Genomic DNA, 24,814 nt, shown 5'->3' on the forward strand with positions numbered 1-24,814 from the left:
CGGAAGTGTGGTAGGGACGCTGTAATCACGAGTGCGGAACCGTTTATATTGCGGTATTTGTGTTTTTGGCATATCTTCAAAATCGGACGAAGTCTCACAACGTCAACAAAACCAAAGCCATTGATTTGACTTGAAGGGTTTGTGCTTTTATGGAGCTTTCAAAGCGGGTTTTGTGTTCATTGTTATTGTGAAATCTTTTAACTACTTTAACGTTTCTTCCCTTCTCAGCTCGTTTGCATTAAAAACACCTTTTTTGCATCGTGTTTGGTTTAAATACCAAATGAATTAGTCTGTGTTAATACCATAATTCAATAATTGTGGTGTCCAACTACATTTACCCAGAGCTGCAGTCTAATGGCCTAAAATGAAAGTAAAACTGTAACTTTAGATAACGTAACGTTACTTTTCTAATAGAGCGCCATTTACGAGTAATATAATACAATAGTACTGTAAAATAATATGTACCATACCTTTGTTTGCTTTAAGGCTTTATTTCGAGCATTTGTTATTAAGTTAAAAATAAATGCAAGGTAAACGTAAGGAAAACACGGGACTTAACATGTTCAAAAAGGAGTAGTAAGAAGCAGGAGGAGCTTAGTTTATCCCGCTCGTCCACTGTTTAGTAACTAATAATCATCGCGTTACTTTCAGTTTATGTTTTGTCCTATCATAAATCCTTATTTAAAATTTGCTGCATATATTTGGCTTTATAAACCGAGTAACACACCAAAAAGATACACGTATTTTACAGATATACAGTTGTGGTCATAAGGTTGCAGACACTCAGGCATGAATGTTATGGTAATTTTGTGCTATTAATGACTTCCTTGAGCTGTTCTTTTTCGAGGGTGGAATGATTGTACAGCAGACATCTTTAATGACTTTCAAAAACAAGAACTGGGTGCACAAGTTTGAATTCATTTTGGATTCATTTAGATTAGAGATAATCTAAAATAAATTCAAACTTGTGCACCCAGTTCTTGTTTTTGAAAGTCATTAAAGATTTATGCTGTTAAATCATTCCACTTTGAAAAAAGAAAAGTTCAAATAAATTAAAAGCCCAAAATTACCATAACATTCATGGCCATGATGAGTGTCTGTGAACCTCTGACCAGGGCTGTATACACACACACATGTCAAAGAGAGAAATGTGTTGCAAAGTAAATGTCTTTGTGAATTACATGCTGATTAAGCCATACAGTGGGGGAAATAAACTTATTTTTCTATTGACTCTTGTTTTGAGCTTCTGGTACAGCAGGTGCTGTACTTTCAAGCTCATCAAAATGATATTCAACCAGTGGCAACTCTACAGTCTGGGACCAAACTCTGTCCTCCAAGATGACAATGCTTGTCCCCACAGAGCGGGGTTTATCAGAGACTACCTCCATAATTTGGGAGTGGAGAGGATGGAATGGCCTGCCTGCCAAATGAACAATTGTTGCATCAGCTTGGCTGTGGCTTGGCTGTTTGTGCCAGAGTGACCAACACAACCACATTGGCTGACTTGTGACAAATGCTGGTTGAAGAATGGGATGCCATCGCACAGCATTGTGTGACCAACATTTTGAAGGGGCGCCAGGCTGTTGTGGCTGTGTATGGTTCTTCCACATGCTACTGAGGCCCCTGTTTGTTAAACTAATATATTGTTTTTTCAAACTTCAATCATCCAATCCCATAAACAACACCAAACAAGAGTCAGTAAAACAATAAGCAGTTTGGCATTGGCAGAGATTTCATGGGTGATTTATTGCCAAGAAGCATTGTTACAACAAAGAAATAATTGACCAACTTTACTTACTTTTTGCATTAAGTTTAATTATTTGATCCCCTGCTAAATTTGTAAGTTTGCTCACTTACAATGAAATGAACAGTCTCCAATTTTTATATCAACCAAAAAATCCAGAAAAAAAAACCTCATAGAAGTTACAAATTGATTCGATGTAATTAAGTGAAATACATATTTGATACCCAATCAAAACATGATTTAGTACTTGGTGGAGAAACCCTTGTTAGCAAGCACAGCGGTAAGATGTTTCTGTTAGTTGGTCACCAGGTTTGTGCATATCTCAGGAGGGATTTTGGCCTGCTCCTTTTTACAGAAACTCTAAATCCTTTAGGTTTCTTGGCTGCTGCTTGGCAACTCTTAGCTTCAGCTCATTCCACAGATTTTCTCCATGGCTTTAATGCACTTCTTCTTTAGCTACTCCTTTGTTTCCTTGGTTGTATGTTTTGGGTCATTGTTAAGCTGGAAGTCCCATTCACAACCCACCTTCTGTGTTCTGGTTGAGGGAAGGAGGTTCTAGTTCAAGTCTTTACAGTACATGGCCCTTTCCATTGGCCCAGCAGTGCGGTGAAGTGGTCCCTTACCCTTAGGGGAAAAACAGTTCCAAAGCATAATGTTTCCACCTCTGTGCTTGACTGCTGATGGTGTTCTTTGGGTCATTCTCAGCATTTCTCTTTCTCCAAACACGGCGGGTTGATGCCAAAGAGCTGGATTTTGGTTTCATCCAACCACAGCACTTTCTCCCAAGCCTTCTTTGAATTATTTAGGTGTTCACTGGCAAACTTAAATGGGCCTGTACCCGTCCCTTCTTGAGCATGGGGATTATTCAGGCGCTGCAAGTGGGAGCCAGAATTCTGGCTGTTTTTTTTTTTTCTGGATTTTTGGTTTTTATTCTGTCTCTCCATTAAAATGAAACTATCATAAAAATTAGACACTGTTCATTTCTTTGTAAGTGAAATTCAGCAGGGGATCAAATATTTATTTACCCCACTGTATCTGCTAGATTATCAGTGGTTTCTAGTGCCTAGCAGGAGTCATTGATGTTCCCATTTAGTTAACAAGGAGAGAATACTTGCAGTGTGTGAAGTTTTAGGAGGATTTAGTAGCAATTTGTTATCAACTGCTAGTTGTCGGGAATTTTCCTTTCATCTTGTTTTATGTAATCACACTGATATTTCTCTGTCCACAGATGACTTGGAAGGGGATACTGTTTATCCACCTCTCCCTCTCTGTGTTTCTCAAGCTATCCTCTTTTTGTGACTGTCATCCCCACTCTCTTCAAACTATAAATCCAGGATCTACTGTCAGGGTCTCATCCAATGATACTGCAAGGGAAGGTAACCCTGACTTTGAGTGAATAAAGCTGTTTATGAAAACCATCACTTTATACTGACTTAACTGGTGCAATGTCTGTACACACCTTTACAGTTCGGTGATGACCCTTTAAGTTCTTTTTATGTGTCTTTGCATGAACCCAGCTATAGATGTAGCAGCTGAGATAGCAGGCTACGCTGATGTGGCTAAACAGATCATTGACCTGGCTGTGTTTGGTGCTGCTCAGAACCGCTCTTATAGACGGCTGGCAGACTTTACAGACACTATAGGAAACCGTGTCAGTGGGTCACACAACTTGGAGATGGCAATTAAATATATGTACAATGCCCTGTCACAGGATGGATTGGACGTACATCTGGGTAAGTTTGCCTAAGTTTTGCGGTTTTTATCCAACATATGTTTCAGAACATACAGGAACTATCTAGCTAATTTCTAGTGAATATATGTCCCTTTATGTGGTTTCTCGTCCAGAGCCAGTGAAAATCCCACACTGGGTAAGAGGGAAGGAGAGTGCAGAGATGACTGCACCTCGAGCCAAGACTCTGGCTATACTGGGATTGGGTAGCAGTGTAGGAACACCGCCTGAAGGTAAAGACCACACTGTATAAAACCATCTTCAAGTTGTCTGTTTCTCCTTTGTGTTCACTGCCTGATTGTTATCTCTTCAGGTATTGAGGCAGAGGTTTTGGTGGTTCAGTCTTTTGAGGAACTGAAGCGTAGAGCCAGTGAAGCCAAAGGAAGGATTGTAGTTTTTAACCAGCCATTTGTTAGCTATGGAGAGACAGTGGCATACCGTGCTTATGGTGCCTCTGAGGCAGCCAAAGTAGGAGCTGTGGCCACACTCATTCGATCAATCACGCCATTCTCTATTAACAGGTATATCTGTCTTCTCTAAGTGTCTAGTTATCTGACTGCCTTGAACTGTTGATGTGCCCGTGGGAATGCCACACGTCATCACCAGCTCAGTTACATACATTTCTGTCTTTATCACTTTCCATCTAGTCCCCACACAGGTTGGCAGGACTATCAAGCTGGAGTGAAGCGCATTCCTTCAGCCTGCATCACTGTGGAGGATGCAGAGCTGATGTGGCGTATGGCACAGAGAGGTCAGAAGATTGTGGTCAAACTCACCATGGGAGCCACGACTCTTCCTGATGCTGACTCTTTCAACACAGTGGCTGAGATAAGAGGTTGGCAGCACCCTGAGCAGGTAGCTTTGGCTCACTCATATGTATGCATGTGTGACTCATTTATCTAATTTATAATCAGTCACTTTTTCCATTTTGGTATAAGAATAAATCTCTTTGGGTGGATATTATACATATACCACATGGAAATCAGACGTGCTTTTTAATCTCCTTAATTAGTTCTTTCTTTACCTTTGCATGGTGGAAAAGAAAAGAATGGTGTGATCTTGCTTTGCTGACTAAAGATGCTCTCATAGCTCTTAAGTCTGCCTGTATTTTACCATTGGTTATATGTGATCTGATCTTTCCAGGGAACAATATAACATAGGCTTTCTTAAAAACACTGCATTCATTAAACAATATAGTGATTTATGTGTGTAATGTATGTACACGTATTTGAGTTTGTGTTACAATCCCTCACCTAAAAGACTAGGGAGGCACGGAGTGTAACCTAAGGTACCAGCAGACCAACCACAAACCTCCAAACAAGATTGCCAAACAAGCAAAGTATTTATTTATAACTGGTTTACAATATTAAAACAAATAGAAAAAGACAATACAAGGAAGCAAATAGACATCAGGGTCTCCACGGCCAAAACAACAAATAAAATCCCCCATTCTTACCAGAAAGAAAACAAACACTAAGCTATTTGCCAACATAAAAATTCAGTGCCTAACCTCCCTGGCTGGCCACAAAACAGCAGAAAACTTGTATGAAGAAAAAAAAAAAAGCCAAAGAACCTATAACAAGCTTCCACTAACATACAGATGGACTTCCTTAAACACACAGCAACAGAGCATGACAGGTCCCACAGGCTTGCCACAGTTCACCACTGGAGAGCATTTTAAGTTACACTGAACAGCACAGATCCAGCACCCACACATCTCAAAGCCCAGTGGCCAAACAGCAAAGCCCTCTGGCTGCTGGAGCTATATATGCAGCTACATAAACGAACAGAATGCTTTTCAGCTGTGGCAATCGTGTGTGGGAGACCTGCACCACAGAGAGGGAGAGAGCAGCTCTCTTTCATGAAGAGGCCAAAAGGTCAGTGGATGGAACAGTTTGCAGCTAAAACAAATGGGACACATTTATGCTGGAGTGTTGGAAGTAATTGCTTGGAGTTTGTACATTCACACAGACAGTCCCAGCTGGGTTAAACCAACATGTCCTAAATAGCTGAGCAGGGTAGGTAAATTTTAGTTGCAGTTATTTGTAAAGAGGAGTGATGAAAGCTGTGTGAAACAAAGCTGCATTGAAATGGGGGCGAAGCTTCTTGTTCAATTTGACTAAACTGAATTTTGCATTTGTGTTTGTCACGCTCTGTGTGAAATTTCCATAGTGGCATCTGATAACCCCAGAGTATACTGTATATTTGTGGAGGTTGCCTGGAACTCGGATGTTATTGTTGTTAAGGAAGTGAGTGTTAAACAGTTTGGAAAAAGCATGTATTATCTGCTTTGCTGGCAGATGAAGGTATAAGATGTTTGTTCTTGGAAATTTCCAGGAATGTGAAAATGACCTATATCTGTACAAACTTTTAGTTCCTCACAAATGAAAGCCTTCCTCTATTAACAGTTTCAAAACTTTGCATCCTAACAGTTTGTAATTCAAGTGAATTCAGATCTTCTTTGGTTTAGTAGATTAAAATCTGTCTATGAGTCTTGAACCAGAGGGATGATGTCAGCTGTTAGTATTCTGATGTGGGAACCAGCACTTGGCGATTCATTATAAAAAAGGGAAATGAAACACATGGCATGGCTGACATCATCTCTGGCCCTGTAACTGTGCTGTAGTTTGCAGTAGCAGTCATTGTGGCTGACGTGTGTGTGTGTGTGTGTGTGTGTGTGTGTGTAAGTTCATAGGAAGTTGTACATTTTGGGCTGAGTGAATCATTTCCACAGTTTAGTTTGTCAGAGTCTGTCAGGCCTGTGTGATAGTTCTGAGTTTGGGACTTCCCACCTCCTTCTACACCTTCTTTCTTTCTTTCTTTCTTTCTTTCTTGTAAATGAAAGTTTTAAACTTTCAAATCTCAGATGTGATGTGGAGGATTTCTGTTCTGATTATAAATGTTAGTCTGTCTTTGGTAGGAGAAAAAAAAGCTTGTTTATTACATAAACCTCAACGAATCATCTTTAAAAAAAAAAAAAAAAATGCATTTGAGGTTTCTCGTAATTTACACCAAAGCACATTCAGTGGGCTCTACTATGACCACAATGTACAATCAGGCTTTAAACAGACTCATAGCAAAACTAACCAAGTGGTCGAGTGTATATAAATATAATATCAAGTTAACAGGGGCAGGATTATTGTTGTGAGTGAAACCAATGTAAGAATTACAGTACAACTGAAAAAGGAATCCACATTTTGAGGTTTAAATTTGTATATAAATGTCCTGATGTTTCAGCACTATTGGTGATCCGAATCTGTGTGTTTATAAGAGAGGTTCAAAGGCAGAGACAACTCGACTGTATAAGCCCTTAATGCAGGTCGTAACCTGGGATGAACTGGGAGTATATGACTCATAATGTGAAACCATGCCTAGCTTCTGTTCTGGCATCTTGACGAATGTAAACCCAGTGTGGGAATCTGATGGCTTTATTATGCTGTGATGGAATGGGCCCAGTTGTCTCCTTGGAGGGGAGGGGTCAGTGCTGTAGTGAGTCACCCGAATGGAGTGATCTGCAGGATGACAGTTCTCCCATCCACAGGGCATGAAGACCTTCTAGATGGTTTGATCAGTATGAGAATGATGTTCCTCATATGCTATGGCCATTGCATTGGAGATTTTATATGTGAGAGGCAGTGCTTTGCACCAAATGAGTTAATTTCTTCTGCAAGAATGTTGGTCCATCCCTTGTGTAGTACACCAATGTCATATCTGTTCTGGCAGCATATGGTGGCCAAACACCTTTCTAAGATACTTGTCAGGTTTTCCTTTAATTTGTCACCTGCCAGTATAGATTATCATATAATCATGGGGAGAAGAATGCACACTGTCTTTTTCACATAATAAAAAAGATCCAGTTCTTGCTTGGTTTTAAATTATGTAAATACAACCTGATATGAACAACACCACGACATATTACACTGTCATTATTATTTGTAAGAACACCTCATGATTCAGTAGCTTGTGGAACTGTCTTTAGCAACAGTAACTTAAAGAAAACACTTTATGTATGGCTTTGTCAGTCTCTCACACATGGAGAAATTTTGGTCCACTCTTCTTTACAGCGTTTCTTCAGTTCATTAAGGTTTGCAGGCATTAGTTTATACACAGCTCTCTTAAGATCCCGCCACAGCATTTCAGGTTGAAGTTTGACTGGGCCATTGCAGTGCCTTGATTCTCTTCTTTTTTAGCCAGTCTGTTGTATTTGCTGTTGTACTTGGAATCATTGTCCTGTTGCTTGACCCAATTTGGGCCAAGCTATAGCTGTCGCACATCTGACCTCACATTGGACTCTAGAATACTTTGCTATTCAGAGGAGTTCATGGTTGACTCAATGACTTCAAGGTGCTCGGGTCCTGTGGCTGCAAAACAAACTCAAATAATCACCGCTCCACCACCACGCTGACAGCTGGTATAAAGTGTTTGTGATAATTGTGCCTTGTTTGGTTTTTACTAAACATGGTGCTGTGCATTATGGCCAGATATCTCCACTGTAGTCTCATCTGTCCAAAGGACTCTGTTTCAGAAGTCAGGTTGTTTGTTCAAATGCAACTTTGCAGACCTAAGCCATGAGGTCATGGCTGTCTTCTGGCGATCCTTCCAAACAAACAAACAAACCATACTTGTTCAGTTTTTTCTTATTGTACTGTCATGAACTTTAACATGCTGAATGAGGCCTTTACAGTCTCAGATGGAACTCTTGTTTTGTTTTGTTTTTTGTAGTTTTTCTGAGCATTGCATGGTCTGACCTTGGGGTGAATTTGCTGGGATGTATATAAATAATCTTTCTCACTGTACAATGATGGACAAATTTTTTTTGGAAATGGCCATATAACTCTTCACAGATTAATGGGCAGCAGCAGTTGCTTCTCTAATATCATTGATGTCTTTCCTGTATGGCATTGTGTTAACACACCTGAATGCTGTAGACCTGCAAACTGCTTTTCTAGAGGTGCTCGCATTTGCTGATGATCAGTTAAACAAGCTCATTTCATTAACAGCAGTTGGCTGCTACTTAACTTCTTGGAAGCAGTAAAGGTGTACTTACTTTTCAACACATTGCTTCTGCATTTTGGCTGAAATTTTGATACATAAAACTTTAGAATTGACAGTTACTGCAAATCATCCTGTGAGAAACCTCAATATCTGGACATAATCACATCTCAGTCTGGAATCAAAGGGGTGACTAACCAACACATTGGCATAGATTAGCAGTTCTGTTGCATAAGAAAAAGAGGGGGAAAAACACATTAGTTTTACGGGAATGTGTGGACTCTGGGTCATTGTACAGACAGGGCTAGTTCAGGTCAGAAACTGTTTTGTAACCTGGAAAACTGGATCAGTTACATCCGACTAACAGGAATCTTGGAAATTCCAGGAAGTACAGATAACACTGAACTGTGTGCTCTTGTCTTTGTTATCATGTTTGTTTTTTGAATCCCTCTTTTCCTGCTGCCACAAAATATTTATTCTGTCAGAAAAAAAAAAATCAAATTTACAGTGCTTTTAAATATTTGTGTGCGCTTTAATAAAATGTCAACAGGATATGGGTAGCAGGATATGGGTAGCGCTATCTGCCCTGTTTCCTTGAATTTGTTCCTCTTGTCTCTGTCTTCCTTGTTTAGACATTTTCTCTTTATCTGTACAATCTCCTATTGCAGGTTGTCTTACTGAGTGGACATTTGGACAGCTGGGATGTAGGCCAGGGTGCCATGGATGACGGGGGTGGAGCCATCATTTCCTGGGAGGCCCTATCGCTCATCAAAGACCTTGGTAATATACAGACAGATACATATATTCAATCACAGATGAACTTCCACGTAAATAACATGTACATATATAGAAAGCAAGGACCCCCTCCCCACAAAGCGGTAGGAAGTTTGCTAACATTTGGAAACAAAGTCAAGTAATTGATTTGCTTCATTATTTACATTATGCAATCAGTTCAGCCTACTGTTCAGCTCAGGTTTATCAGTTCAGCTCAGATGTTTGCCAGGAAAGGTAGATGGCAAAAGTAACTGTTCATTTATTCATTCACTGGATTAGGAGAACATTTTCTGTTTATTTTTTTCTTTATTTTATTAACACAGGAAATTACTTTGAAATGTAAGAATTCTATAAAAATCCAACATAGTAACATGAACGAATGAATGAATTATAAAGAGAAAGGAAACACCAAATACATGCAGACCCCGAAAGCAGAATCACACGCCGTGGCTTCAGTCATCAGCAGCGATGTTGGACACTGAGACCAACAAAAAAATAAATTGAATATCATTAAATGGAGGTAGAGTTTCCAGTTCTAAACATAGGGACAAAATGAAAAGCAAATCCTCTGTAAACAGTAATTTCACCCCACTGTTTGCAGAGGAACAAAATGCATGTAACTATGACAGGAAGCAGACTTGGATATGAAGTATTCTTGTTGACAATAGAATTTACTTGAATGAGCCTTGGACAGGGTCATCAAATCAAGAGTACAAAGACAAAAGTTTTATAAAGTTTTCTGTGTATTACAAGTTTCAAAGAAAAGAAAATTTCAGTAGTAATATTTGGATTTGTTTTCCTCCTCTTTCTGTACTGTGTATGCGTCTTCATCTCTTTGTAGGTTTGCGTCCAAGGAGAACTTTGCGAACAGTGCTGTGGACGGCTGAGGAGCAGGGCGGAGTCGGATCACAGCAGTACTATAATCTACACAAGGTGCCGTCTGCTGTTACTGTGGCAATCAGTAGAAAACAAGCATGAAGAAAATGTTATTCCTCCTACCAAGAAGCAGGAAGAGTCACCATTGTGAAAAGGGGAGATTAAAAGCATACTTCCACCAAACTGGAGAGGACTTGGCAAACTCCCATATTTTTCCTCTGTGCAGAGGATCTAAATAACAATCTGCAGTCTTACGGTTTCCTTCTTTGGAGTCGCTGCTGTGCACCGGGCCCTGACCCATAATATAGTGCATTTTAAAAACCAGAAACGCCAGTGTACCATAACTGCCAGTGGGACTGGTGCAGTCCTTACATTTGATGTATAATTACATTTTAAATTGCCTAAATTAGTTAAGGCAGCTGCTCTAGATACTTCTAGTGGCTGGCTGAGTGTGTATGCTCTCTTTGAAAGTAGTGCTGGTTAGATTTAGAGGACATTATTTCCATTTGACTGAAGCTTTTATTTGTTTTTGATTTTTTTTTTTGTTCAAACCGACTTTAAATAGTTTTTCTCTGTTCTCGTTCTTTCTTTTCTCTCTTATGTCTGATCATGTCATGTTCCCCTCTTTGCTTCCTCTCCCCACACAGGTAAACATGTCCAACTTTGACCTCGTCATGGAGTCTGACTTGGGGACATTCACCCCTGTTGCTCTGCAATTTACAGGCAGTGATGCAGCACGAAAGGTGACATTAAAAACAAAACTAGTATAAAAAAAGTATTATTAGTGTTTTTATAGTGTGAATTCCGCTGAGCACAAATTTTGCAAAATGACATGAAAATAGTATCCTGTCCAGTAAATGTACTTGTTTTTCTCTTTAAGCTTTAGAAAGGTTTCATAAATTTACATGTAAGGAGGAAGTAGTAGGGACTACATCATAATGTTGCACCAAAACATCCCTACATGGTCACGGAATGCTACAGTAGTCCAGAAATTTAGATAGTAGCTAATACAATAGTAATAGTTATAGTAATATAATAATTATTTACCGTCTCTTCCATCTCAACAGGTGATGGAAGAAGTGGTCAAACTTTTGGCTCCCATTAACACAACCAAACTTGAGGCCCATGGTGAAGGGACAGACATCTCACCATGGATGCAGGCAGGAGTTCCAGGTCAGTCTAATCAATGTGCCTTTATCTGCTATATGGCAGCGAATGTTTATTGCAACAGGGAACCACAAAAATTAATAAAACAACTTATAAAAAACACACACACACCCTGAACTGGACAAGTGCTTAAGAAATTGATGGAACTACTAGAAAATGGCTAAAACGGCAACTCTTACAAAAAAGGAAGTAATACATCCTATTTTTAATGGGTGTGGTTTTAATGACCTCTTCTTCAGAAACTGCTGTGTACAAAGAATCACATCCTCACTGAGCAACCATGAACAGAGTGTATTAAGTAGTATAGGGAAGTGGGGGCAGACAGATACTGTAACTATAATGACTTAAAAATATGACACCAAACTTCAAGAGTCTTAAGTTAAGGATATTGAAGTGGCAACAATTGTACCCTGAACCCTGGGTTAGAATTTGGTGTAAACAACATGAAAGCATGGATCCTTCCTGTCTTGTATCAATGGTTCAGGTTGCTGGTGGTGGTGTAATGTGAGAGATATCTTCCTGGTACACTTTGGGCTCCTTTGTACAACTGACCATCATTTAAACACCAGTCTACCTGAGTATTGTTGACCATGTCCATTCCTTTATAACCACAGTGTACCCATCTTCTGATGGCTGCTTCCAGCAGGATAACATGATAACATTGTACAGATAAAGAGAAAATGCCCAAACAAGGAAGACAGAGACAAACAGGACAAATTCGAGGAAACAGGGTGGATAGCGCTACCCATATCCTGCTGACATTATAGTAAAGTGCACACAAACACTTAAAAGTGCAGCAAATTTGATTCTTTTGTTGTTGGTTTTTTTTAACAGTAAAAATGTTTTGTCAGCAAGAAAAGAGGGATTCATAAAAAAACATAACAAAGGCGAGAGCACATGGTTCAGCGTTATCTGTGCTTACTGGAATTTCCAAGATTCCCGTTAGTGGGATGTAACTGATCCATTTTTCCAGGTTACAAAACATTTTCTGACCTGAACTAGCCCTGTCTGTACAATGACCCAGAGCCCACACATTCCCGTAAAACTGTTATTTATTGGATGAAACAGAAATGCTAATACATGCCAGTGTGTTGGTTAGCCACCCCTTTGATTCCAGACTGAGACTATTAGATGTGATTATGTCCAGATATTGATGTTTCTCACAGGATGATTTGCAGTAACTTTTTTTTTTTCTCTAAAGCAAGTCTAAACTGGGGAGCCTAAAGTATCTGTTAAGAGGAGAAAGTGTGATCAGTTTACCTGCTGGTAGCGTCACTATTTGTGCATGTGCCTCTGTCAATTCTAAGGTTTCATGTATCCAAAAAGTTGGTCAAAGTGCAGAAGCAGTTTGTGAAAAACCAAGCCACAAAATGCTCAGAATTACTTTAAATTAAAAAAAAAATGCATATAAAGAAAACAAAATACTAATTGTGGAAAGGTGTAGACTTTAAACTTTTGAATTTGGCTACCTTTTAAACTGTACTATTCCTCATCATATCTTAAATGATCATGAAAAAAAGACTGTTTTTCATTGCTGTGAGTTTTTCATCTGGGGCTGACAGATCATGTGCTCCTTGTCCTCCATCTGTTTTCTTCTTTTTCTTGTAGTGTGTTAAGTCTTTTTTCATATAAACATTTAATTTCAAGCCTTTTTTTTTTTTTTTTTTTAACTTGAGCCATAGATTGTCTCAGGAGACCCCCCCCCCCCATCCCATGAGTATAGTGCAAACATTTTTTTCACATTTGACCTTTGAAAATAGTGTTTACTTACTGGAAATCACATCAGCGGTCAATATTAGTAGTGGTGGGGTTTCTTATAAATTTAGATAAAAAGTTCTGCTATTTAGATGTTAGAGGAATAATTCAAGCACAAGTAAGGTCATCTTAACCTTAGAGACTCAGACTTAATTTATTGGACTGCGGCTACAAAAGACAAGTGTGAAGGAAAATGAACAGTGAAATCAGTTTTCGTGCAGACCTGCTCTGCGGTCAGCAGTCTTTCACGTTAGCATTTTTTTTTTTTTTAACTACTTGGAAACAAACTACTTTAAATGAAACAGTCTGCTCAGCAGAACGGGCAAGAAACTCCACCAAGCCAGACTTTACCCCTTTGGTTTTCCTGGATTTTGAAAGTAGACATTGGTTTGTTTCAGTTCGTGGTTTTGTAGAGAATTAAATGAAGGAGTTTAGTAGAAGTGAAAGCGCTTTGTAGTCACAAAGATGCCACAGAATAATGTGTGAAAGGTGGACTGAAAACCCTCATTAAACAGAAACATGTGGACCAGAAACGCCCCTTCTTGCTGTTATAAAGAGAGAGAAAATTAATGCCTCAATTACAGTTAATTAGAGTTTCATATTGTTAAGTTTGTGAGTGGTTCACGCCCTGCTGCAGGACACTTTGAAGGCAGCTGTGCTTTTGAATACCTTCTCTTTTCTGGTGATTGTAGAATATGAAGACATGCACTGCTGTGTGTAGTAGAAAACCATTATGAATGTCAACTTCATTTCTGAACATCTAGACATACCAGTTGAGGTGGGTTGAGGTTAATAACAAGTTCATGACCCAGTGTAAAGTTTGGTGCACTTGAACACTGCTGTTCAAACAATCATTCACTAACATGCTCACAAAATGTCATGAATATGAAGGTAACTTTGCATGTGCACAAAGATCATTTCTGTGCATATTATTAGTGACTAAGAACCATTTTCTTGGTTTTCACCTCAGAATTGTTTTCGGAGTTCTTTGTTTTCTTGGTGGGTCCGTCACCAACTCCACTCCTTGAAAAGACGTCTACAAAAAGACATTCCTCGTTCATGTTAAATCTTCTTCTTTACATACCACCTTGGACAAGCTGCATTTTTGAGGGTCTTCCTCATCATCTGTGATGCTGAATCGAGGTCTCTTGGGCGATCTCTTTACTAATGTTGGTTGTAGGAACAGCATGGGGCTATCCAAAGGGAAGGTTACGGTACAAACACCACAATCTCTGCTGGGAACTCGTGCCTGGGTAGCTACAGTGCAAATACAAAGAACAAGTAATCCTGACAGTAGCAACATAAATAAGCACACTTGCTATTACAGTGGAAGTATAAACAGGAAATTTCATGCATGACTTCGTGATCTGTTCACAAACCTGTACTACGGAAAGAATTCTGCAGAGTTTTCATCGACAGCTGTGTGCTGACTGATCTTCTCTCTGGGGGATCAGTCTGGGAAGCTACATGTCTGACAGAGGTCAACACGCCACAAAGGCCTCCATCACTGCCCTAAATAATGACACAGGCAATATTAGCACTTTATGCACCATCCAGACTGTCATTTAAATCAGTCTTTCTTAAACTTTTTCTCAAACAGAAAAGGTTCATGGCCCATAATTTTTTAATCATAAATTAATTAAAAAAAAAAAATCTTTAATTTTAGTGAGATCAAGGTCACCCATGCCTGCCTGCAGTGGCTTTATGACTCAGGAATGGGGCCTGTCCCACAGTGTAAGAGCCACCTATTTAAATAAACAACTGAACCTAATTAAAGCATTATTTCCTGCCAAAGTTGCAATTTAAAGCAGTTTATCAAATTTGACTTGTGATTATGTGCATACAGTTTTATGTCCCAGTGAAACCTCATATTGAAGTTATGGCTCTCTTTCTGTTCATTTAGATCAGCGCTTCAGCTGCTCAAATAACTGCCCAGAAGCATTACCAGTGATGGCTGCTGAGGGACAAGACTTGCTTCTAGATAAACTTCAGTGGTTTTCTAGGCTTACTGAATCCGTAATGTGAATTAGCAGAGGTATTGATGATGCTAGTATAAAGGTGAAATGTCGTGAAACAATGCACATGAAGTATAACCCCTATCATTGGGCAAAGCCAGCAAACTGTTAAAATCTGATAAAATAGACTATTTTATTTGATGACAATTTGTCTGTCAGACTTCACCTTGCAGACATTTCAGCAGCTCTTTGGCAAACTAAGAGTTGGTGTCCCAGTTCGGGTGCCATGTTTTTTTTTATATCAGATTTTGATCTCTTTAAAGATGTTGGCCTCTTCTCTTCTTTTTCTAACCTTAAGACTCCAGCTATCTCATTCTGGTCTTTTTCTTTTAATGCTTCACCTGTATTCTACATTCTAACTACAAAACGTGCTGCAATGACTGTTTACTTGTTTTCAAAGAGCCTCAGACATTGGCTTATGTTTTCTCTGCTGCTTTCCTACAGCATATCATATGATTTGTTAATACTACACTATGTAGGTAAAAGTACTGGGTCACCTAAACCTACAGAACCTGATCAGCCATGGAAACTCAGGCCATGAAGCTGCAGGCGCAAACCTTTTGTGCTCATGTTAATGCCAGAGGAGGTTTGAAACTGCAGTTATTGGATAAGCGAGCGTTGGTGACTTTTGTGCACTATGCACCTCAGCCCTCGGCGATCTTGCTCTGTAGCTTTATACAGTCTGACACATAGCTGAGATGATGTGGTTCCTAAACACTTCCACTTTACAACAATACAACTTACAGCTGATTATGGAGTCAGTAGGAGGGAAGAAATTTCTCAAACTGACATGATGCAGCGGTGGCCTCCTGTGACAGTACCACATGCCGTGAGCACTTTAGAATGAGCCAGTCTTTGACAAATGTTTGTAAAGGCAGACTGCATGGCTAGGTGCTTGATTTTATACACCCGAAAATAAGTGAATTCAGAGATTAAGAGACTTTTCTCCATATAGTGTAGGTTAGCCAATCACCTGCCAATATTTTCCAAATTGTTTCAAAGAACATCAGATGGCTGCCCCTCTCTGAACCAGGCTCTGAGAAACCGTCCAGGTGTCGTCCTGTTAAAAGGGAGTTTTTTTGTTTTTTTTTTACTATTGTAGGGTCTACCTTACAATATAAAGCACCTTGAAGCGACTGTTGATCTAAATTGGTACTATAGGCTCCAGCCCCCCTGCGACCCTGAACAGGATAAGCAGAAGAGGATGAATGGAACTGAATGACATCACTGTTTCCATTCACGTGCAGCTGGTGTTTTTTAGGACCGTGACTATTTCATGTAACTGCATGGTTGTGGTTAGATTAGATGTTCTTTTTGACTAGGAAGAATTGAATCGTGGATATCTGCACTGCATATCTACTGTATTTATTCAGTGTTGAAACTCTAATCATCTATTTCGAAATAATCCACAATCTGATCAAGCCAAAAGCCAGAAAACTGCACGGTGTTCTTATCTTAAGGCTCCAATGCTGTCCAGCTCAGCTACACCAACCTCTGCACTGTTCTAAGCATAACAGAGCGACATGAATAAAGCCCACTCACTGACTGTGATCCTGACTCTCCAGATTTTCCCACCAGAGTGGGGACTGCCCCGTCTCTCAGGACTAACCGTCGCGAAAATCCAGCATTAAATTGTGCCCGGTTCAGGAAGCAGTTCTCAGTAAAATGAAGGGAGCACAGTAAAAGGTTGGGGTTGTACTGCTGAGGAATAGTAGTGAAAATGAATTTTAACCACTGGTTCTTCACTTCGTCTTCCTTTGGCAGTGCATACAAAGGGAATTTACGTTCGCAGTGCAGAAAACAGCGCCTCCTCGACATGATGATAACCAAAACGAAACAGTCCCCCGGGTTCTTCTTTGTTTCTGGGCAGATTTCAATATGATCTTTTTACACTGCCACCTAAGGTACCGGAGCATGCAGCGCAGGCTCTGTTTATAAAACCAAAACTATATTTTATTACACATCAATTGTTTACTAAGACCTCAGTTACACTTACAGGGAGTTTTTACACCCTATTTCACTTTGTATGTATTTAACATGTAGCATTAATAGAGTTTCAGTTATAAAATAAGATAAAAAGAAATCCCTTAATTAGTCCCATGATGGGGAAATTTAGATAAATTTTGTTACAATTATGTTACATTTTGTTTGGCATTCCCAGACTTTAGCATACTGTATTTTTTCCATTATATTTTCAAAATTATTTTTAAATGATGTTTTGACAGTCACACTTTTTTTATATCAGTGTTAAAGGGAAGTCTCATGCCTGTCAGTGATCAGTCAACATTGCTAGCAATGGAATTTTTTTTAGTAATCCGGATGGAAGCTGAAACAGTTATTTAGGAAATAGGTGAAGATTTGCATACTTTATCAGTATAGTGAATAATTGAAGTACAAGTAGGGTCATTTTAGCCTTTAAATGGTTTTAGAAAATGGTGGTGTTCCTTCACTGGGCACAATATAATATAATATAGTCAGGCTAACAAAACGTTGTTCTGTCACAACAGATCTATTAAACTGATAAGTGTTTTCTTTCTTTTTTTTTTTTTTTTTTTTTACAGAAAAAGCAAGCCTTGCTAGTGATGCAATACATACAGACTCATATACAATACAATAATATATAATACTAATATACAGTACTGTGCAAAAGTCTTGAGTTACCCCAAATTCTTTGTTTTGCTAGGAAAATGGGAAATAGGTATGGTGGTTTATTGAAACATGTGCAAATGTTCATGTAAAAACAGTCTATTAGGCAAAAATAGAGTTTGTGCAATTCTAAGAAGCTTGAAAGTCAATACTTGGTACGACCACTTTTATTCTTCAGCACAACTCTCTGAGGCAGCTTTCTTGTTATTTCTTTAAGCAGTCTTCAGGAATAGTTCTCCAGGCTTCTTGAAGAACATTCAAAGCTCTTCTTTGGATGTTGGCTGCATTTTTGTTCTGTTCTCTGTCAAGATGATCCAATCCAAGCAATCCATGACTGATGGTGTTCCACTGTGTGTTTTTCTATCCAGGTATGTTTTTACTGCATTAACAGTCTGTTTGGGATCATTGTCATGCTGAAATATGTTTTTTTTCAATCAAATGCTTTCCAGATGATATTACATGGTGGATCAAAATATGATGGTACTTTTCTGTGTTCATAATGCCATCATTTTTGACAAGATCTCCAACACCACTGGCTGAAATACAGCCCCAAACCATGACAGAGCCTCCACCGTGTTTTACAGATGTCTGTAGATACTCACTGTTGTACCTCTCTCCTGAGCTCCTCCGTACATATTCCCATTTTGTGTAATGTGGCATAATTCAGCTTTTTATTCCTGTCTCCCTTCCTTAAAAATGACTTATTGAAAACTACCCTTTCACAAAGACCATTTCTGATAAGGCTTCAGTGAACAGTAGGTAGAAGGGCCAGGGCAAAAATATTATTTTATTCCTGTCAAACTGTCATTGTTGGCATTTTTTATAGATTTGACTAAAGAAATAAGAACAAATTGTGTTTTTGTCACAGGCTGCTCGTAACAAAGTCCCTAAAGATACAGTTTAAAATTGGTTCTTTGCTAAGTTATGTGTTAGGATCCATTATGTGTAGACACAACACTGGTTCATCCCATGAGTTAGGTTGCTTTTTTTAATGCTTGAATGAGTCATAGGTCAGAGTTAAAAAAAAAAAAAAAAAAAAATCCTCTAAAAATAATCAGGTACAAAGATTGGACTGAAAATGGGTGAAAAAGCAGCCAATGTCCAATGAAAAAGCTTTCTGAAAGTCTGGAGAACTATTGCTCAACATCTGTCTGGCTCCTTGGAAGCAAAAAATCAAGAAATGAGAGTTAATTCAAGACCTTTGGTTAGTACTGTGCAATATTATACAACAAAATATCTCAACAATAGTTACATAATACTTACTAGGCCTTCTCACATCTACATTGACTTACTGGTTCAGGTCCCAAAGGTATATGATGCTACACTGAAATGCAGCTGTGGATGGGAATAAAATGCTTTGTTAACTGAATGTCACTTACTAGCAAAATGTAGATTTAGTGTCATGGTCACAAACTAAAGTCTTGAATGCATAGTAAACAGAAAGTTTTCTAATACATAAACAAAAGCAAAGCATGCCCAATAGTTTAGACAGTGAGGTGATGTACAACTAAAAGGTAAACTGAGGCTCAGCAGGTTTCCTTCCTTTGGTGGCTTTCATTATTGTCATATTACATTACAACATGATTAAGCCAGCAGCTTTCATGTGGCATAAATCAACATATTCTGAAGAAATACACCAGACACAATGATGATGTTTCTTCCAGTCCAGGACTATTTAAACAGCTGACATGTTTGCTCAGTATTATTTGTGACACTGTAGAAAAATGCCGTATGCATCATTCTCTCCATGTTTCATCCAGGCGCGAGTCTCCACGTGGCAGACAGCCGTTACTTTTGGTTCCACCACAGTGAAGGTGACACCATGACCGTCCAGGATCCTCGAGACATGGACCTCTGCTCGGCACTGTGGGCCGTGGTTGCTTATGTCGTGGGGGACCTGCAACATGCTGCCCAGATAGCACGGCCTGCTGTGAACTGTAAAACTGTATATAAATCCTACTTCCTAAGAATGACTTGAGATTATATAGAGTTTATCTTTTAATGTCAGTGTCTGTTTTTAGTTTGAACGGACTTTGGATCAACTGGTGAATCATGAGAGGTGTCATGTCCTGGGCCGTTTGCCCAGCGTTTTGTGTTTATAGTTTATTTCCTGTGCTTGTCCTCCCAGTGTGTTGTCTTGTTCCCAGTGTTGTGACTCGTCTGCGTGTTCCTTGGTTTATCACTTCCTGTATTATTTTGCCAGTGTGTTTTCCCTGTGCTTTGTGTCTAGCTTTGCTTTCCCTGTGTAATTAGTTTCATTTGCCTCACCTGGTGTTCCCTGCTGTGTCCTCTTGCCCTGATTACCCTTTGTGTATTTTAGCCCTCAGTTTTCATTTGTTCTCTGTCGCGTCGTTGATGTTTTGTGCCCGCATGTTCCTGTGTTCCCTGTGCCTGCCCTCCGTCTCCCTTCCAAGGTTTTTGTATTTATTTTCCCACCTACCTAAATAAATACCGCTTTAAGTTATGATTAATTCTGGAGTCCTTCATGTTTGCCCTTCCTCGCCCGTTTCCTTCCCGGCCATGACAGAACGACGCGACCATTACAAAACCCCCTCCGGCTCCAATTTTTCCGACGGCACTCGTCTAGCGCTGGGGGGCCCGGCGTCTTTGAACACTCCCCGTCATCGTCACTCACCTGCCTCCCCTTTCGCTGATCCCTCCCTTCCTCGGCAGCCGCGGAGGAGAGGGAGTTCCCGGCAGAAACGGCGGAAGGCACCCCTAGACCCGAGCGGTATAACGCCGCGGACCGCTTCACCACTTCACTCCGTTTCCGTGAGTAACACTGGCTTCAACGCTACAATGCTTGCGGACAATTATTCCTGTCACCCCCCTGCCTTTCCCCTCCCTGAGGTGGCAAAGCAGACCATTATCCGTTGGGTGGATTCACTGGTTATGGACCTTCTGGCTGACCCATGTGAGCAGGAACAGCAACAGCTCACGGCCCAGCTGCAAGGGCTAGTCGACGATTACCCTTGGCTATTTGGCTTTCTGCATGGGTTAGTGCAGGATTTCTTAACCTCCACCCTTCACCTACAGCAGTGCCCAGTGTCGGCTCAGTCTCAGTGCCCCCAGTGTCGGCTCAGTCTCAGTGCCCCCAGTGTCGGCTCAGTCTCAGTGCCCCCAGTGTCGGCTCAGTCTCAGTGCCCCCAGTGTCGGCTCCGCCTCAGTCTCCCCAGTCAGCTGTGGCTCCTGCAGCTTTCCCTCGGCCGGCCTCTGCGGAGCTCCCTGCACCCGCTCCTGTTCCGCGGGGGGGGGGGCAGCCCCGGACGGGCGGGCCTCTGCACCCGTTCCTGTTCCGCGGGTGGGAGCACCAGCGCCTCAGTCACCTACGCCGCCTGCAATAGTCACCCCTCAGCCACCTCAGTCAGCTCGCACTCAGTCTGCTCCAGCCCCTGTAGCTCTCCCTCGCCTTCAGTCAGCTCCAGTAGCTCTCCCTCGGTCCCCAGTGTCAGCTGTTTCAGTGCCCTCTCAGTCAGCTCCAGTAGCTCTTCCTCGGTCCCCAGTGTCAGCTGTTTCAGTGCCCTCTCAGTCAGCTCCAGTAGCTCTTCCTCGGTCCCCAGTGTCAGCTGTTTCAGTGCCCTCTCAGTCAGCTCCCTCTCGGGCCCCAGTGTCAGCCAGCTCTCCCTAGCTCTCGGCCTGCTTCCACGCAGCCCGCTCTCCCTAGCTCTCGGCCTGCTTCCACGCAGCCAGCTCTCCCTAGCTCTCGGCCTGCTTCCACGCAGCCAGCTCTCCCTAGCTCTCGGCCTGCTTCCACGCAGCCAGCTCTCCCTAGCTCTCGGCCTGCTTCCACGCAGCCAGCTCTCCCTAGCTCTCGGCCTGCTTCCACGCAGTCCCCTGCACCTCGGTTATTCCCCGAGCAGCCCCTGCTGCTCAATAAAGCAGCAGTGTGCCCTGTTCCGCGGTCCCAGCCTGCGCATCCGGAGCCTCACCATGTAGGCCCCGTTCAGCCCAAGGTCTCCGCTCAGTCCGAGCGCTCCGCGCCAGGGGGTCCCGCTCAGTCCGAGCGCTCCGCGTCGCCCGAGGGTTCCCCACCAGAGCCCGGAGTCGCCCGTCTCCGCCGCCGCTGGGAGCGCGGTCGGCCTCCAGTGACTCCTCCTCGTCCTCGTCGCCGCCGCCGCTGGGAGCGCGGTCGGCCTCCAGTGACTCCTCCTCGTCCTCGTCGCCGCCGCCGCTGGAAGCGCGGGCGGCCTCCCTCGTTGGCACTCTGCCTTGTGGCTCTTGGCCTATACGGCCCCTGAACTGTGGACTGCTTTCCCCCTTGCCGATTGCTGTTTCTGTTTTGTTTTGGTTCCTGAGTTGTTGTGTTTTGGGTTTCGTTTCTGGTTTTGTTGCTCCCTGCCTGGTTTTGTTTGTTTGTTCTGGGCCCTCCTTCCTGGTCCCCCGCCTCCCGCCCTGGTTTGTTTTTGTTTCTTGTTTGGCCGTCGGGAGCCGGCCTTTGGGGGGGGGGGGGGGGGGGGGGGGGGGGGGTACTGTCATGTCCTGGGCCGTTTGCCCAGCGTTTTGTGTTTATAGTTTATTTCCTGTGCTTGTCCTCCCAGTGTGTTGTCTTGTTCCCAGTGTTGTGACTCGTCTGCGTGTTCCTTGGTTTATCACTTCCTGTATTATTTTGCCAGTGTGTTTTCCCTGTGCTTTGTGTCTAGCTTTGCTTTCCCTGTGTAATTAGTTTCATTTGCCTCACCTGGTGTTCCCTGCTGTGTCCTCTTGCCCTGATTACCCTTTGTGTATTTTAGCCCTCAGTTTTCATTTGTTCTCTGTCGCGTCGTTGATGTTTTGTGCCCGCATGTTCCTGTGTTCCCTGTGCCTGCCCTCCGTCTCCCTTCCAAGGTTTTTGTATTTATTTTCCCACCTACCTAAATAAATACCGCTTTAAGTTATGATTAATTCTGGAGTCCTTCATGTTTGCCCTTCCTCGCCCGTTTCCTTCCCGGCCATGACAAGAGGAGAAAAACAAGAGATCTACTGATTTCTTTGTAAAGCTGCTGCTGGATTTAAATAGCAAACAAATGGCCAGGTTCAAAAGAGGGAATATAAAGATTTATTAAATACACAGTGCAATGTGATAGATACATAATGATTTTTAACACAGAACACATTGTTTTAGAATGGGGAGAAATAACTTTAATGTTTTTGTTTTTTTAAATTCTAAGTTCTATAATGTAACATCCAACCAGATTTTTTTTTTTAAGGTGTGTGAAATTAAAAACTGTATTACAAAGTTGGGAAAATCATTCTGTATCAATATTGTTGGCTTACAGTCAACCAAAGCAAAAGAAAAGCAACAATAATAAGCTGCTGGAGAAGAAGCGTGTTGAGAACTTGTGTCACTGATTCCTGAGTCCACGTCTTTGTCTGTTTTCAGTTGGATCCAAAGTACCTTTAAAAGCTGTAATTGTTTTTGGAAAAATGGTTGTTTGATTTTTATGCAATTCCAGAGTCTACATTTTCTGCCTAATGCCAATTCTGTAACATCTGACCCAGGTCTAAGTGCGTCCTTGAAGGATTCATCATGGTTTTCCACATTTACACCCATCTTCTCTTTAGCTGTAGGTCTTTTAATTTTGCTTCTGTGAAGAACAAGGAAGTTAAAACGAGACCGGCTGACAGCATAGCAGACATATATTACATATCTGCTTAGAAAGAAGAAGAGCAAAGTGGAATAGATGAGCAGGAGTGGATATGATTGTGAGCAGTCAAAAAACCAAAAAGATCACACAGAGGAGGAGAGGAAGTGAAGAGGATTATTACGGTAACCATTAATCATTTGTGGGTGCTATGCAGATCATCACAGCAGCTACAACAAACACACAGCTGGGATCTCTTACCCCATGGTCTGACAAGTCAGAACTCCCAGTGGGTGAAGTCAAGGTTAGTCAGCCAGCCAGTGCAGATAAGCTCTGTGTGTGTCTGTTGAAACACAGGAATCAGCAGCTTTGTGTCAGTGTCTGGTGAGCTCCTCAAATGTCAGAAACACTGACTCACATTCAGACAGTTGTGCTAATGAAGGAACACAGTCTGCGTCTGTGGATGTTTAACACACGCTGGAGTCACACACATGTGCCACTGAGGTTACCTATTAAAAACAAATGCACCCATGAAGATCACAGACAGGCAGGACTGTTCGAAATGAACTCTGACTGTTCTGAGATTTCAGAGCAGTCAGTCTAGAGATCATTTTTGCTACTATGTGTGGTCTTTAAATGTTATATATCTAAATGAAATGTAATATTTATCACTACTAATGAAAGTCCAGTGCTTTCGGGATCTATTTTATCCTTGTTTTAATGATGAGCTCATACATCTTTGAGTCCTGTGTTTTGCAGACAGTGATTTACAGTTATGTTTTTTTTGAGTACAGCTGAACTGTCTCTTCTTGTCTTGTGTTTACAGCAACTGCAACTGACTAGCTGAGATGATTTAGATATTTAACATGTTCAGGCAGAAATGCTGACTTTATATGGATTTACTTTGTAATATCTGCTTAGGTTAAGCTCAGTGTCCTAAAATATTCATCCTGAATGCATGAAATTATTCCATAATGTCGTGATTCAATGTTGCTTCATTTATTTGACCACTGCAAGTGCTAGCCGCAGTGTTGCACGTAAAATGGCCAAGGTTTTCACTATTGCTGGTGACTCCTTATTCACAAGGGTAGGAGTGGCTGTAGCTCAGGAGGTAGCACAGGTCACCTACTAATTGGAAGGTTGGCGGTTTGATTCCTGGCTGCTCCGGCCTGCATGCCAAAGTATCCTTGGACAAGATACTACGTAAACCTCAAGTTGCTCTCTGGCGCAAGTGTTGGAGCATGAATGTGTGTGAATGTTGGACAATAAAAGAACTTAGTTACATATGGAAGTGCTTGTATGAATGGGTGAATGTAAACATGTTGTATAAGCGCACTGAGTGCTCAGATAGAGTAGAAAAGCACTATGTAAGAACTAGTCCATTTACCCTTGTAAATGGACTACCTTCCTGGAGCAACCTCAAAGGGTTTAGTGTCTCCTCCCAGGATCCAGGTGGGGATCTTTCACTTGTTAAGCAAATGTGTAAACCACTACACAATGCTTAACATGCCTTTTTGTCCAAACATAAAAGAAATTAATTTCCCATCTGCAGTAA

The 24,814-nt window shown here is 41.3% G+C and overlaps 2 protein-coding genes across 2 annotated transcripts; one reads left to right on the forward strand and one right to left on the reverse strand.

Moving 5' to 3' along the window:
* Positions 1–21,042, forward strand: LOC115794013 (carboxypeptidase Q). The gene is made up of 12 exons (XM_030749240.1): positions 1–137; positions 2,973–3,120; positions 3,262–3,477; positions 3,590–3,706; positions 3,787–3,994; positions 4,121–4,328; positions 9,134–9,245; positions 10,081–10,172; positions 10,763–10,858; positions 11,183–11,288; positions 19,459–19,635; positions 20,735–21,042. Exons 2-12 carry the CDS (start codon positions 2,973–2,975, stop codon positions 21,040–21,042), a joined length of 1,788 nt encoding a protein of 595 aa, XP_030605100.1. The 5' UTR covers positions 1–137.
* LOC115794460 (uncharacterized) lies at positions 13,012–16,898 on the reverse strand. Its single transcript, XM_030749988.1, has 3 exons — positions 16,595–16,898; positions 14,417–14,549; positions 13,012–14,294 (listed from the first exon to the last, which is right to left on the reverse strand). The coding sequence occupies exons 1-3, from the start codon at positions 16,868–16,870 to the stop codon at positions 14,095–14,097; spliced, it is 609 nt and encodes a 202-aa protein (XP_030605848.1). The 5' UTR covers positions 16,871–16,898; the 3' UTR covers positions 13,012–14,094.
* Positions 21,043–24,814: the final 3,772 nt, after the last annotated feature.

Source organism: Archocentrus centrarchus, chromosome 16 (genome assembly GCF_007364275.1).
Source record: "Archocentrus centrarchus isolate MPI-CPG fArcCen1 chromosome 16, fArcCen1, whole genome shotgun sequence".
NCBI classification, from domain to species: Eukaryota; Metazoa; Chordata; class Actinopteri; order Cichliformes; family Cichlidae; genus Archocentrus; species Archocentrus centrarchus.

What these genes read in the sequence shown, in the direction of transcription:
- LOC115794013 (XM_030749240.1), top strand. Translation starts at nt 2,973, where the DNA reads ATGACTTGGAAGGGGATACTGTTTATCCACCTCTCCCTCTCTGTGTTT. An exon ending in TGTAGGAACACCGCCTGAAG is followed by an intron (nt 3,707 to 3,786) that starts GTAAAGACCACA and finishes TTATCTCTTCAG; the next exon opens with GTATTGAGGCAGAGGTTTTG. An exon ending in GATGCAGGCAGGAGTTCCAG is followed by an intron (nt 11,289 to 19,458) that starts GTCAGTCTAATC and finishes TGTTTCATCCAG; the next exon opens with GCGCGAGTCTCCACGTGGCA.
- LOC115794460 (XM_030749988.1), bottom strand. Translation starts at nt 16,870, where the DNA reads ATGTCGAGGAGGCGCTGTTTTCTGCACTGCGAACGTAAATTCCCTTTG. An exon ending in GAGAGTCAGGATCACAGTCA is followed by an intron (nt 14,550 to 16,594) that starts GTGAGTGGGCTT and finishes GTCATTATTTAG; the next exon opens with GGCAGTGATGGAGGCCTTTG. An exon ending in GAATTCTTTCCGTAGTACAG is followed by an intron (nt 14,295 to 14,416) that starts GTTTGTGAACAG and finishes TTTGCACTGTAG; the next exon opens with CTACCCAGGCACGAGTTCCC.